Below are 14,081 nucleotides of genomic sequence, written 5' to 3'. Positions count from 1 at the left end.
CAAGCCAAAACAAAAAAATCAGGATCATGAGGCAAATCCCAAACACAGCTGTACACCATGGTGCTCTCTCATAGAGAGATTTTGAGCTGCTCTGCAGACTACTTCTAAGGAGACTGCAAAAAATTAACCAAGAAAAACAAAGCATCTGCAAGCCAAAAAGGCTGTAAAGGTGCTGCAGCCTGATAGCTACTGGAACAGCACTAGTCACTTATAAGCTCCAACAAAAGCACAATTCTTCAGCTAAAACCAAAAAAGACAGTCTGCAAAATTCTTAAGTATTCCAGGTCAGAAGTCTTCCTGCTTATAGCCTTCAGAATCAAGCCTCACATCTAATGTGCACCCACAAAAAACAGCTTACAAAGGCAAAATGATGTGACTATAAGAGGTGCCACTGGCAAACTACTTATCTCCACTGTCTACAGACTCAAATCATGGAGACAAATTAAGAGTGATGATGAGACACTAAGAAACAAGTATTTCTTTGTGAAAACGTATTTGGCAATGCAAAAACGTAACAAACAAACAAACCCCCCCCTAAAACAGAGCAGCACCCATGCCTGAATGCAACTCCCACACTGTGTTAAGAGGATACGCTGAAAACAATGCCTGGTAAATGGAAGGGCCTTGTTAGTGCACTGTTCTCCCTTCGAAGTCCCACTACAGATTGTTGGTTCTGCATCTCTCTGCCTCACTTGGCTTGTGCTGGAAAGAAAAGAAACATAGAAGAGTTTAGAGACAAAACCCCAGGCTCAGGTGGTTAATTAGCAAAACTACTGCACTGAATGTGGCACAGTAGGATGAAAAATTATAACACACATGTGTGTGTCATGATTCAGATGGGTGCACACTATTACCAGATTCTACACAGGGACAGATGTCAATGACAGGCGAAGGCGTGACTGCATTAACAGGATTATTGCTTATTTCACAGGGCCTTAATTGTAATGAAAGGCACTGTGTGCTACTACCATGTATTTATACTACAACACCCTGCAACAGAGCCAAGGACAGCAGAAGGTGAGTGTCAACACAGGTGACCCTTAAAATGAGGTCAACATCTAGAAAACTATGTATTGAGTATGCCTAGATGGGCAGTCAAGTGCACTTCCAAGCCTGTTCATAAATCAAAACATGCCGAGCATCCCCAGAGCTTACATGCAAGCATGTGCTCAGACAAACTCAGACTGATCTCCGGAGTGGTAGAGCCTGACTGTGCTCAACATGGGTAAAAGCTCTCCTTCAACAACGTGCTACAGCCCAATCCACCAGCAGGTGCCCAGAGCTGAGTGCTCCCTCAGCACAGCCTCAATGCTTTGAGCCTGAGCCGCAAGCAGGCGACCAGACAGCAGTGTGGATGAGTACTGTAAGCGTTACACAGCTTGCTTGGTGTTGGCCTGCTCTGGAGGCATTTGTCACCTTCATGTAGACAAAGCTGGCGATTCCAGGGCTGACTTTCACCTCTGCACACGTTGTTTTCTAGGTTGACAAAAAGCTGTCTGTAGCCTGACTGTTTTCCTTCAGCCATTTCTGTCATTGACTGCACTTTGACTGAGCAAAGTTTTAGTTTGCAGTATTACTCCTGTGAAAAATTTCATAACTGAAAAGACTGATTACTCAAATTAACCAGAGCAGTAATGACTGGCATACCTGGCTTTGTCAGTCTACCAAAACAACATTGCGTTTTTTGCATAACAGAAGGCAAAAATAATGGAAAAAAAAAAAACCAAAAACCAAACCAAACAGCAAAAGCTTGTCAGTTCTGGCAAGGTTTTGCTGCAGTTTAAGTTTGAAAGCATTTACACAACTTTGCAAACTAGCAATATACCTCTGTATTACACCTCTGAGCAGCTCTTCAGCATCAGCCTGCCTCCCCAACAACAAACCCTCTAACTTTCAGGAACCACAGCATGCTGTCCAGGAACAAAAGCATCCCATAACCAGAATATACTCTCAGTACCCTATTCCAGCTTGCCTCTCATGTTAGGCTTTCCTACCCCCACAGTCACATATCCTGTAAAGCAAAACCACAACAGCAAAACTATGCTGCTGATACCCCAGACATAACGCCAGGGTTCAGACGTACTCTGCTTCTGCACAAATGCATGCTGAGAGCTGGAGGGATGTTGACATTATCTAGAAAGAATTCCCACAGAAGGTAACCTTCAGAGTTGTTAGAAGATATTTATTCTGTTGCCAGGTTTCATTTAATGTTAGATTGAGTTAAATCTAACAAAAAGCATGAACTGAAGCTTGATTTGCTGCGAAGATAATTAAGAGGAGGTACAGACTTTTCAGAAAAAGCTGCCTGAAAAACAAAATCTGAACTGAAGCAGTGACCTGCAAACCAGACTGCACACCTTCTAAAGAACTGGCCTTAGTAAAGTACCACGTATTTGAAGGCAGCCGAAATACATAGATTAATTCATAAGAATAAATTTTAGCAGCTCACTAACTTGTTTTGTAACATTTAAGGACTTGGACCCCGATACTGCTGAAAAACAATCCACATTTTAAAGCACAAAGCTGAAGAATGCCTCTCTTCATGGAAAACCTTGTATGCCATGTTTACTTTATTCCACCGACAGGCATTTATGAGGATTTTCTGCCTTGTGCATGCCTACCAGTTTCAGAGTTCAGCATTTCAGCTGCTGGATATTCTGTCAATCTCCACCCTGTCCAGACCCCAGGATACTGCAGTCACAGGGGAAGGTCTAACCTGGTACGACCACACGTAGTTCTTCGGAGTTCTTGTATCAGTTGCCCAGTACACTCCGGCTCTCTGCTGGCCGCCTGCAGCAAGGCTTTCCGGAGTGTGTGCCGGCATTTCTTCTGACGAGATTCTGCCCGCTCCAGGCGGCAGAGGTGCTTGTATTTCTGCTGAAAGTAAGTGCAAAGTCTGGTCACCCTGGAACTCCTGTCATCTGCATTGTCATCACCGCACCTAAAGAAGGGAAGACAAAAACAAATACACTTTACATACTTTTTATTTTTTTTTCCAAGGAAACTAATTTGCCATTTTAATAGACTGGTTAAGTTGGTATCTATCTTCTAGTCTCACAAACACCCAAAGGCTGAAATCAGGCAGGGACACTTGAGAAACCGTAACAGCAGGATTCCTTTTGAATTCTAAAGGTACTTGCCCTTCTTAGTATGTCATTATTAGAGATTACATCAATTCATCATGAAGTCTGACACATTTAAATGTCTGGAGCCTGCTGTTCAAAAAAAATCTATACTGTTAACCTTTATTTACTGTAAATGTCTCAGCAAATGAGACAAACTCTTAAAGTGCGATTAATGGAGAGGACAAGGGTGGGGAACTATGTAGTGGAAACTTATTGAAGAAAGGTCATGCTGGAAAAGATGGTCAAATATTAACAAGTACCGAAACAGCTGCCTTTTTCCAACTCCCCTTACTCCTGCAGGTAGCGTACTCCTTTCTTAACCAATATACACACTTAACACACCTAGCAATTGATACTGCTTTCCCCTTGCTGCAGAGTTACAGTTGAGTTACAATACAGCCATGGAGAAGAAATGCACATTTAACTCCAAAGGCACTGAGGGAAAAATCAGATCAAGGCTAACCAGTGATCAGATGAAGGACAAGTCCAATTCTTTGTTGGCTTAAGAAAGCCTTTTCCCATTTATCTTGGCTTTCTGTATGTCCAGGTACGCATCATCAAGACCATCAAAACCATGACAACGCATTCAGTTAAATGAAGTAAAAATCACGTAACAATAAAACCATCACTGCGACTTGTTAAAACAACAAGTCTACGAAGCTACCCAGAAGCCCTCCACAACAAGAATTCTAGTCTGTAGCATGATTAATGTCTGATCATGGAGCAACAAAGAGCATGCAGTGAATCTACGCAAACCAGAGTTTGTTCAGTTTTCCCTTACAGATCAGAGAAACTTTCTGCTAACTTCCCTACCTGTGAAACAAAGGAATGTCAGGTGGAAAGAATCAAGTCCAAACAAAAGAAGCAAATTAAAAGCTCCCAGGGTTCAGACTGCAGAGTTTGGCAAGTGACACTGAATGCACTTACATTCAAACCTGTGCAGAGCAAAGCAGACCCCAACTAGCTGATGACAGAAGAGATGCAAGATACTAGCCATGGTATTTACTAAATAAAGCAAGATCCAGAAATGGAGGCAGCACAGCTGTCCCTGAAAGGCAGTATGACTAAGACCTACTTTCCTTTCTGGAAACTCTTTATTCTATTTACATGCAGGCCAAATATAAGAGACTGCATCCATCTCCACTAAGGCTGCTCACAAAGACTCCACAGGAGCAAACACTGCCTTGACACAAACACATTTTTATATAATGTTATCTAAAGTCAACCATCCTGTGTATTTTGTTTGTTAAAACAGAATGCAGGTAATTTTCTAGAAGCTTAAATTAAAAGTAACTAACTTCTGCAGTTACGTGCCTAGCAACAAATACAACTTAGTAAAAATATTTAACATATGTAATGTTTAAAATAGTTTAATATTGTCAATGGAAAGATCTGGGATAGCAAGAATGGCCACTGGGAAAAACAACCTGCTTAGAAAAATCTAATTGTGTGCTATTTAATATATATGGATGGGACCAATTAGATACAGGTAGGTTTACGGTCTCAGATTCTGGGCCAAGATTTTTAAACAAGGCTGCATACAAACTGATTTAATTTTACATATGGTTACAAATCAGGTTTTTAAAGAGACAGGAATATTCCTCAGTGTTTCTTTTGGGTGAAAGATGGTTTATTAATGCAAGTGTCCATATATTTGAGACTTTTTACTTCTCTCTTATTGAAATAGATAGAGAAAAGTCATTCTATGTTACAATATTTTGAACTGCAGTTTACCAGATCATTTTTAAGGAAGTAGATGAAGACACACATACAAGTCATAGAAAGAAATCATGCCTGCAATGGGCAAAGGCTTATCTTGAGGCAGTTTCTAAAAGTCTATTCAGAATTCTGTTTCCAGGTCAGCAAGATTAAACAAAACATAATTATATGTTTAAAGAAACCTAAAAATATCACAGTAACACTGCCTTTTTCTTCTTCATTAGGCAAGTACTGAAATGGAAAGGTACTTTTATTGTCTTTTCATAAACAAGTTTACCAACTTCTATTCAGTTTAGTCTCTTAAGCTGCATACAAAACTTCAGAAGTTCAACTTAATGTGTGGCATTTCATTCCTACGAAAAGTGCACGCAACCCGTTTGATAATCCAAAATGCTCCTTCCCAACCCTTCCCTTTAAGTTTGTCACATGTAAACATCAGGGGAATTATCACTGTGTGCTCATGAAGAAAATGAAGGCAGCATGAAGCAGCAGAAAGGAAGAGCAAAAGGGTAGTGGGGAGCAGCCAGGCACCACCAGGGAACCAGAACACTCTCTAGTCTAAGACACCTCAACAGCTATACTTCAGGACCCTCTGTAAGGAGGGATTCGAAGAACCTTCCCTTCTTCCTTTTAGTTTTTCTAGTTACAGGGAGCTACTAAATACAACTTTGACAATACGGTGGTGGTATTTCCTCCTTTGAGTGAGCTGGTATGAGGCAAGTCTTCAACCCTCACACTCCGTTTTCAAACTCGCTACTTGAAATGCTCACTTTATCTGTATTTCAGCATAAGAAGTAAAAAACTACTTTGTTTTAAAGTCATCTGTTTTCCAGCACTTTCTAAGCTGCAAGACCCAGTAACTGAATCATCTGGGGGGAAGCTTCTCTAACCTATGGCTGGGAACAGCCCCTGCTTTCCCTTTCAAATCACCGCTCCTGCGGGGAATTCCTGTCTGCAGTGTGTCCAGTGCCAACTGCTGCACTACTATTTGAACTCAAACACTTAATGCTTGCCTTGAAGCACTGTATCCTGGAACCCTGTGACACAGGAATCCCAATTTTTCAAAATTAAATGACAGAATAATAAAAGCAAGCATTTGCCCTGTGTTTACACAGATGACTGCAACAACATGAATTTTACAGATTGAAAGGTCAGAATACAGGTGAACTCAAAAACGTATTACTGTTAAGACGTGAATTTTAAACCAATCTGGTGAATTTTTCATAGCTTAAGAGCAGCTAGAGTATCACAAAGAAGTTCAACAGGAAGCTGGAAGATTACCCCCACAATCACACAACCAGAAATGCTGAGAACAAGCTGTCCAGTAACAAAGAATTGATTCTTGGCTTTCTCTTAGTGATCCATTCTGAGAAGCATTGCTCCTACTGTGTTCCATGAAGTCAAATGGAAAAAGACAGAATGGAGTTAGCTGGTGGAGAATTATCCCTCTTGCACAGGGACCATGAGCTCAAACACAAGTGAACAGAGGAAAAAAAAGCTTTCATTTTACTATGAAAAAAAGAAAGCAAACTCCCATAAATTTAGGTATGTGATTTCATAGAATCATAGAATCATAGAATAGTTAGGGTTGGAAAGGACCTCAAGATCATCTAGTTCCAACCCCCCTGCCATGGGCAGGGACACCTCACACTAAACCATCCCACACAAGGCTTCATCCAACCTGGCCTTGAACACTGCCAGGGATGGAGCACTCACAACCTCCCTGGGCAACCCATTCCAGTGTCTCACCACCCTCACAGGAAAGAATTTCCTCCTTTTATCCAATTTAAACTTCCCCTGTTTAAGTTTTAACCCGTTACCCCTTGTCCTGTCACTACAGTCCCTGACGAAGAGTCCCTCCCCAGCATCCCTATAGACCCCCTTCAGATACTGGAAGGCTGCTATGAGGTCCCCACGCAGCCTTCTCTTCTCCAGGCTGAACAGCCCCAACTTCCTCAGCCTGTCTTCCTACGGGAGGTGCTCCAGTCCCCTGATCATCCTCGTGGCCCTCCTCTGGACTTGTTCCAGCAGTTCCATGTCCTTTTTATGTTGAGGACACCAGAACTGCACACAACGCTCCAGGTGAGGTCTCAGGAGAGCAGAGTAGAGGGGCAGGATCACCTCCTTCGACCTGTTGGTCACACTCCTTTTGATGCAGCCCAGGATACGGTTGGCTTTCTGGGCTGCGAGTGCGCACTGAAGCCGGCTCATGTTCATTTTCTCATCGACCAGCACCCCCAAGTCCTTCTCTGCAGGGCCGCTCTGAATCTCTTCTTTGCCCAGTCTGTAGCTGTGCCTGGGATTGCTCAGAATCTAACGGTTTTGGGAAACAATCTCCATTGGTTTTCTGGTAAAATTCAGACTCATAACAAGTCATTGTCTCACTAAGTTAGGAGCCACCACTCCAGATTAGCAAGACAGAGTCATTTCAACAACTCAAATCACCCAACAAATAGCCTGAGCTAATTCATTTTTAGTAGCAGCCAGACCACCCTGCAGAAGTGTTAAGGTGAAACGTTACAGGTAATAGATGCCGTTACAGAAGCTTGCAGAATAGGAATTAAAGTTTAAGAAGGCTGACATCAAGTGAATGCATCAATATTTATCTATAAACGAAATTAGTAAAGTAGTTACAGAGCTAACACTGGGCAGGCTAATGGGAAGTACAAAACCAGCTAGTACCATACAAAAATTATCAGTCATGATTAGTTAAGACAATGTTTAATTGAGGTGCAAAAAATGCTAGAATGGAACAGAATATGTCAAGACAAGCTATTCTTTTCCCTCAGTATGTCAAAAGAGTAGGAAGAATCTGAAGGAAGTTAAGACAAATAGAAGACAGAACACAAAGAGATGACCTTTGTAAGTTTACCAAAAAAAAAGGGGATCTATGGGAAAACCAGATCAAATGTCAAAGAGAGACGAGTGCAAGTGAAGTTATTTAACAGATATATCTGCTCTGAAAATTATGTATGATTTAGAAGTCTGAAAGTCTGTTCATGTTTTCCCAAAACAGTTAATTTAAAAGTTGTCTTTAAGTTAAAATTAGTGTTTGTGAAAGCTCACTCTCTGACTGCTAATGCCCTAAAAAACAATGGCCATTCATAACAGGAAAAACACTTTCTTTGTAAAAAAGTGAAGTCTACACAGCTTTGATTCACTGAAGGCTCTCTGTATGTAGCATCCTGGTGTCTCTCCTCATGACAGAGACACGGCTAAGTTATTCACCTTGTGGGCAGACTTTAGAGATGGTGAGAAGTGCTGGTAAGTTTCAGAATTTTCATGTAACAACAAAATAACATTTCTTTAACATCATTACTCTAACTGTGATATTTAAAAATTACACAAAGGGAGAGAGTTGTAGTCTCAAAAAGTCCAGTTTCATAGTGAAAGAGAATCACGTTATAAAAAGCACAAATTTTATTGAGACCCCAATTTCCTTTTGTTATCAACATGCTTCAGTTCTGTTAAAATACTACGCTTAGGATGCTTTGCTTTAACTTTGCACCTTAAAATGTTTACATTAGTAGACATATATTATCATATTCTGCTGTAAGTTCAGATTTATGATGTAGCAGCATATGAAGAACACTCTTTCTGCACCAGCTCTGCTTATCCCTTCAATCACAACACTTCCTCTCATGCTCCCAACTATTTGACAGAGGTTTATTCAACACTTAATTATGAAAAGTGCCTTACCCTTTAAAAAAAAAACACATTAAAACATCATCCAATTACTGTAAAGATTAATGAGTAAAATGTAGCAAGTTTATTAATAAAGCCATTCACAGACAGTAGAAAAGACAAGAAACCAATGGTAACTACTTTCATTTGGTTCTAATTCAGGAATTACCTCTACTCAGCAAGCATGCAAATTAATGAATAAATCCAACCAAACTCAATTAAATTTAGGCAAATAAGCTTGAATTATTTCCTGATGCATCCTTCTGATAGCAGACTGCACAAAGGTGTCTAAGTTAGGTGGAAACTGGGACAGAAGGTGACAAGCTGTTTCATAGCTCTTACAAACAAATGAGTTCAAACAATCCTTTGTTTCAGCAAAGCACTTGAACAAGTGCTTAAATTCTACTAACTCCATTTGAAGTGAAGCTCACATTTACATGATTTATTCCACCAGTGCCAACATGAATACTAAAGAATATATATTATACTCACCCATGTCTATCATAGCCGAGGGTTTCTCGGATAGACCATGCAACCTGGTAAGGGGAGGTTTGCTCTGAATCGTCCAACTCTTCTCCACTGTCTTCAGACCAATCCAGCCCTAAGGGAATTGAAAACATGAAAGCTGGATGAGAAGTGTATCTACCTCATACAAGTCTCTGAGCAAACTATGGTACAAAAGATGAATGTGTAGTATAGTCACAAGCATAATCATGTCTGAGAAAGTCACATAATATTCTCAATTATACAGCAAAAGTTACAGTAACAGCTCCATTACAGTGTGCAAACAGCATGCACTGATTTTTGTCAACTTTGAGTTTTCCTTTTAAAATCCTTATTGGCTTCTTTATCCACAAGCAGTGGAAGCAAGATCACCAGCTTTCTCAACCACAGAAAAATACTCCAGCTTTCATACCAAGCACACAAGATCTTTAGAGAAGAGGTAACAGACAACTCCCTGCCATGAGGAAATGAGTGCCTAGTAATTTTTAATACTATATGATCTAAATAGGCCACTTTCATTTCTGCTCATATTCTGACTCCTGCTCTGTGACAGAATAGAGGGAGAATAGGAAAACTGCAAAACAGAACAGCATGGACAGAGACAGACACACAGCTACACAGAATGTTCCTCTGCTCAGCCTCTGTAATTGTCGGCCAAATGCATACATTAGCATGAAAAGAGAGCTTAAGGGAGAGATGCAAATGCTCTTGCACTTTTGCTAAGGAGCATGCTTTTTGCTTAATGATGATGCAGTAGGATCAACTTACTGTATGCACCAACAGCCTCAGTTAGTCAAGTTAAACACAGCTGAACAGGACAGCCAGAAACAGAGTCCAGCAAGTTCTCATGTGGAACAGTTCATCTGGAGCTTCGCCTTTTGCAGTTTTTCCTACTCTCTCTCCCACATCCAGTGGAATTCTTGCCAATTCCTTGCAGCATGTGGGATAAAATCCCATAACTGCATTTACAAGCCAGCATTATTACGTTTTGACTTTCTTGTGTGCTCCCTGAAAATGGAGCAGTAGCTGGGATAGAGTTAAGGAGCACTTTACTTTTGCTAAAAATAAACTAAACAACTCTATCTGAGATGATTCTGAAGTCAGATGCTTTGAATTTGGTAAATGCATCAGTACTTTGTCACCTACTTTCAGAGTTAGACACACACACTTAGAATACCACCCATTATCAGGCACCTTCATCATTGAGAAGCAGCACTTTAACATAAACCAGCAATATCAGAAACCATATTTTTCAGGAACTTCAACATCCTAAAAATTCTATTTTCCATTCCTATTTTCAAGATATTCATTTGAAATAAATTAAAATCTATTACGACATTTAATAAAATGCCAGAATTTACCTTCAACTTAACTGTTAACTCCCACCCCTTCCATTAACAAATGAAAAAACTCAATACTGGAAAAAGATGTCCACAATTGTTACCATGTAACAAATTATTTACCCAAAGTTTAAAAATAAAACCAGAGATTGCACTGTATTGCTTCTAATGGGCACTGCAGAACTGGAGGAATAAAATCTAATCCAGATTCAGCTACACTCACACTGAAGACTGCAGTTACACCAATATCCAATTACTTGGCTGTGATGCAGGTACACATAAAACTGGCTGCATCTTTTTAAAGATTCTGTGTAGTCAACTCTAGTTCTACTCTGTCACAAAAAAGAAATCCTGAAATTCTCTGAACCAGCATAACTAGACCTTAATATAAAGGCATATTATGAATATATAAGAAATGTATTTTCCACTCTCACATAATTAATACGTGAATTGTTACTTTGCCAAACAGAAAATGTTCTAATTACGTACACATACAGTTATGCAGATGCACATGTTCATAGGTCTAATCAGTTGTACTATGCCTCTTTTTCAGGACACTGTATTCTCTCCATCACTTGAGAACGTAAAACTTTAAACACAGAAAGTGATGTTTTTACAGTCTCTCAAAACATGGGTCACTTTCTAAGCTATTGGGGTCTGTGACACTCAAGTGCCTCTGGAGTTGCCATTCCTCAAAAGACCTGCATTATATATAGGACCATCAAAGAGGTTTTCTGAAGAACCTCCTTTGGAGACATGCTATGGGATGCTAATTATCTTCTGAACAAATAGCCAAGCTATCCCATGAGTGCCAAAGGACAGATCTTAATAGCAAATTAAAAAAGGTTAATTGAAATAGCAAAAATTACAGATGTTTGCAATTAAATAAGATGTTGTAGGAAGAATGTCCAGATTTATTTGAAGTCTTTTGTTTTTTCTTTTAAAGAAAGGCCCATCATAAAAGGCATTCCTGCTCTAATATCACCCACTGATTCCCATTTCTCTTATCACTATCAGTATTTTAATCGTTAGAAAAGTTCAATCTAAAACTAAGCAAAAAAGTAAGGTGACTTTGGAAGGTGAGGGAGAAAACAAGTTTGTCGAGGTCTACCTAGGTCTGTATTCATAATCAGACAAATAAGCCGTGAGATCAGCCACCTTTTTAATGTTTTTGAGAGTACTACTGCCCTAGCATCAAGTTGGTTATATTAACTTACATCTTCTCAAGCAGCAAGTGGCTGTAATGATTCCTAAATAATAATAAGGAAACTACTCCTGCTCTGGAATGCGGGTAAGACTCTACTTCTCCAATTATCTTCTGTAACGGTGCTGCCCTCCTGCAGTAGTCCTTTGCTTTTGTTCATCCATATTCTGTACACCAATAGGCCCCATCAAAAAAAATTCTCTTGTGCTCCAATTTTCCCAGTCAACTGGAAATTTGGATCTGCAGAGAATGATGGACCAAATGTCCGAACTCTTACTTTCGCTCATTTTGTCATGTGCACTTGTCACACAGCTAACACTCTAACTTTGCTCACTTGTGTAGGTACAGCTGGCACCACCTTTATTATTGGAGTTGCAAACCTTCTATGTAACATCTGTACCATCCAAGCAGTGTTTTCTACACTTCTGACTGATTTCCCAAATGGCTAACAGAACATTAAGAAACAAGCAAAATGCCGTAAACCATACTGGATGGGTCCAGGCATTCCCTGAGCACTTTAGGGCTAAAGAAAACACCGAGAGATTACCTAGTCCAGGGTTATTTGTCAGGACAACACACAAATGCAGGACAGAGCTAGGAAGACATTTCCCTTTTGTCTTCTGATTTCAAGTTAAAAAAAAAAGAAGTGGCAGTGCATCTATTATCTACCCACCTAAATGGGGAAACAGATCAGTCTCCAGCTGCTGTTTTCGAGTGCACAGTTTCACCAGTCTCTGTAGCCGGCTCATGCAGGACAAGTGCGGAGAGAAGGCTGTGGCTTTCATGAGGACCCGATCAGTCCTTGGAGGGTCCGTGACAGGAGCCCTAGCGGGTGGCAGGAGAGGCAGAGGTCTCTTGTTAGACAACTGCCGGGCTTGTGCTATAGTGTGTGTGGTGGGTGCCACTCCCTGCATTGGTAGGCTGGTGTTCGGAGGTTGAGGTGACTTGCAGACTACGCCCTGCGGTAGCCCTGTCGGCTTTAACAAAGCTGATGAAGGTGGCAGATGGGAGCGCTGCTGCTGCAGAGGCTGCTGCTGCAAAGGTGCAGGAAGGGGGCTAAAGTGCTCTTGGCGAACTTTTAAAATCTCTGTCTCTCTCTGGCGCTGCCGGTTTTGAGCCAACTTGCTCTGCAACTTTTTCCTCACCGTTGCCCCTTTCTTTAGGTCATCATCCTCCTCATTGAAAGCAAAGGGGTCTTCTAATTCTGCCTCCAGGTAGTGGAGAGGAAGCCTAGCCCCTGGAGGGGAGAGGGACATCCCATCCAGTCCATTGGGCATCTTCAAGGCCAGGGTGGGCACTGTCAGACTGAAGGCCATAGCATTCATCTGATGCCTGACCTTTACCTCCTCTATGGGATCATTCTTTTTCTTCCTCTCCTTTTTCGGTATAAAGCCAAGTACCTGCAGGTGGCTGTTGCAGTACCTTTGAAAAGTAAAAGCAGTCAGTGACTAACTCAACTCCTGTAAGTAAAATCTGAAGAAAACAGACATCGCTAAGGGAAGCCCCCCCAGTCTCATGTGAATACAGATTGAAACACAAGAGTTTTTATAAGAAGTGTACATAACCATTTCTAATACAACAGATAACTGTGGTGTTCCCAACCTGTAACAGAAAACAAAAACTTACAAGTGACAATTTGTAATCTCAAGATATAGAAGTCTTCATTCATTACTCATAGGAAATTCACACGCAACCATTCAAAATATTTACTCTCTAACAGGGTAAATACTCACAAAACAAAGTGAACAAAACAAATGGACTGTCTGACACATAAACCAGCAAGAACTGAAGCCATTAAATCTGATCATTTGAAAAGCTCCCAAGAAAAAGTACATTGAAGACTACTTCCTTCCATTTGACTGTTCTTTCAGTGGAAGTAGCTAACATATTCATCAATACACACATTAGTATTATTACAAATTCCACTGTAGTAGGGAGCAGTTTCTTATACGGACTATCTCACTACAGACACCTGCTGAGAAGGGTCACTATTTGCACTGGATGAACAAGTAGCATAAATATTTAATAGTAGTTTAACACGATGAATTTTGTAGCCAGAGAATTAGCTGAATGTTCTTCAAGCAAAGACCTAGTTTAAACGGTTTAATGGCTAGAAAATGTTTACACAATGACAGGAATACGCATACATACAATCCGCAAACATAGATTTTAAGCTCTTCTAATACAAGTCTGAAAAAAAGCTTTGAAAGTCACGCTATTAAAAGGAAAAAAAAGGGAAAAAGGCCTCTGAAAGTCTGTAATGAAAATTAAAAGGAAAGAGTTGCAACTTATGGCCACAGATTAAGAAAAAAAAAAGCATACTAAGAAGTAAACAATCTTTCTTTGATTAAAATAAGCAGTTAATAGAAATGTAGAAACTATGATCTGATCCTTTTCCTGTTTCACACAGGCAGGCCCCTTCTGCCTCTGTAGAATACCACCAGCAATCAAGACTTCTGCCCTTGCAGGATTCCATCTACAATGTGCAGCTTATAGATGAAAACA

The 14,081-nt window shown here is 40.4% G+C and overlaps 1 protein-coding gene across 1 annotated transcript in view; it reads right to left on the bottom strand.

The window, feature by feature from the left end:
• The window catches only part of INO80D (INO80 complex subunit D), a 45,945-nt gene that overhangs the window by 17,273 nt on the left and 14,591 nt on the right, over positions 1-14,081 (bottom strand). The window contains exons 5-8 of the mRNA XM_065670123.1: positions 12,250-12,998; positions 9,021-9,129; positions 2,717-2,941; positions 593-702 (exon numbers count right to left, since the gene is read on the bottom strand). Coding sequence (XP_065526195.1) covers positions 593-702; positions 2,717-2,941; positions 9,021-9,129; positions 12,250-12,998 — 1,193 coding nt within the window. The remainder of the gene's footprint in view (positions 1-592; positions 703-2,716; positions 2,942-9,020; positions 9,130-12,249; positions 12,999-14,081) is intronic.

This window comes from Lathamus discolor, chromosome 3 (assembly GCF_037157495.1).
Source record: "Lathamus discolor isolate bLatDis1 chromosome 3, bLatDis1.hap1, whole genome shotgun sequence".
NCBI lineage: Eukaryota > Metazoa > Chordata > Aves > Psittaciformes > Psittacidae > Lathamus > Lathamus discolor.
The sequence above is the reverse complement of the archived record's forward strand: the minus strand, read 5'-3'. Positions and strand labels throughout refer to the sequence as shown.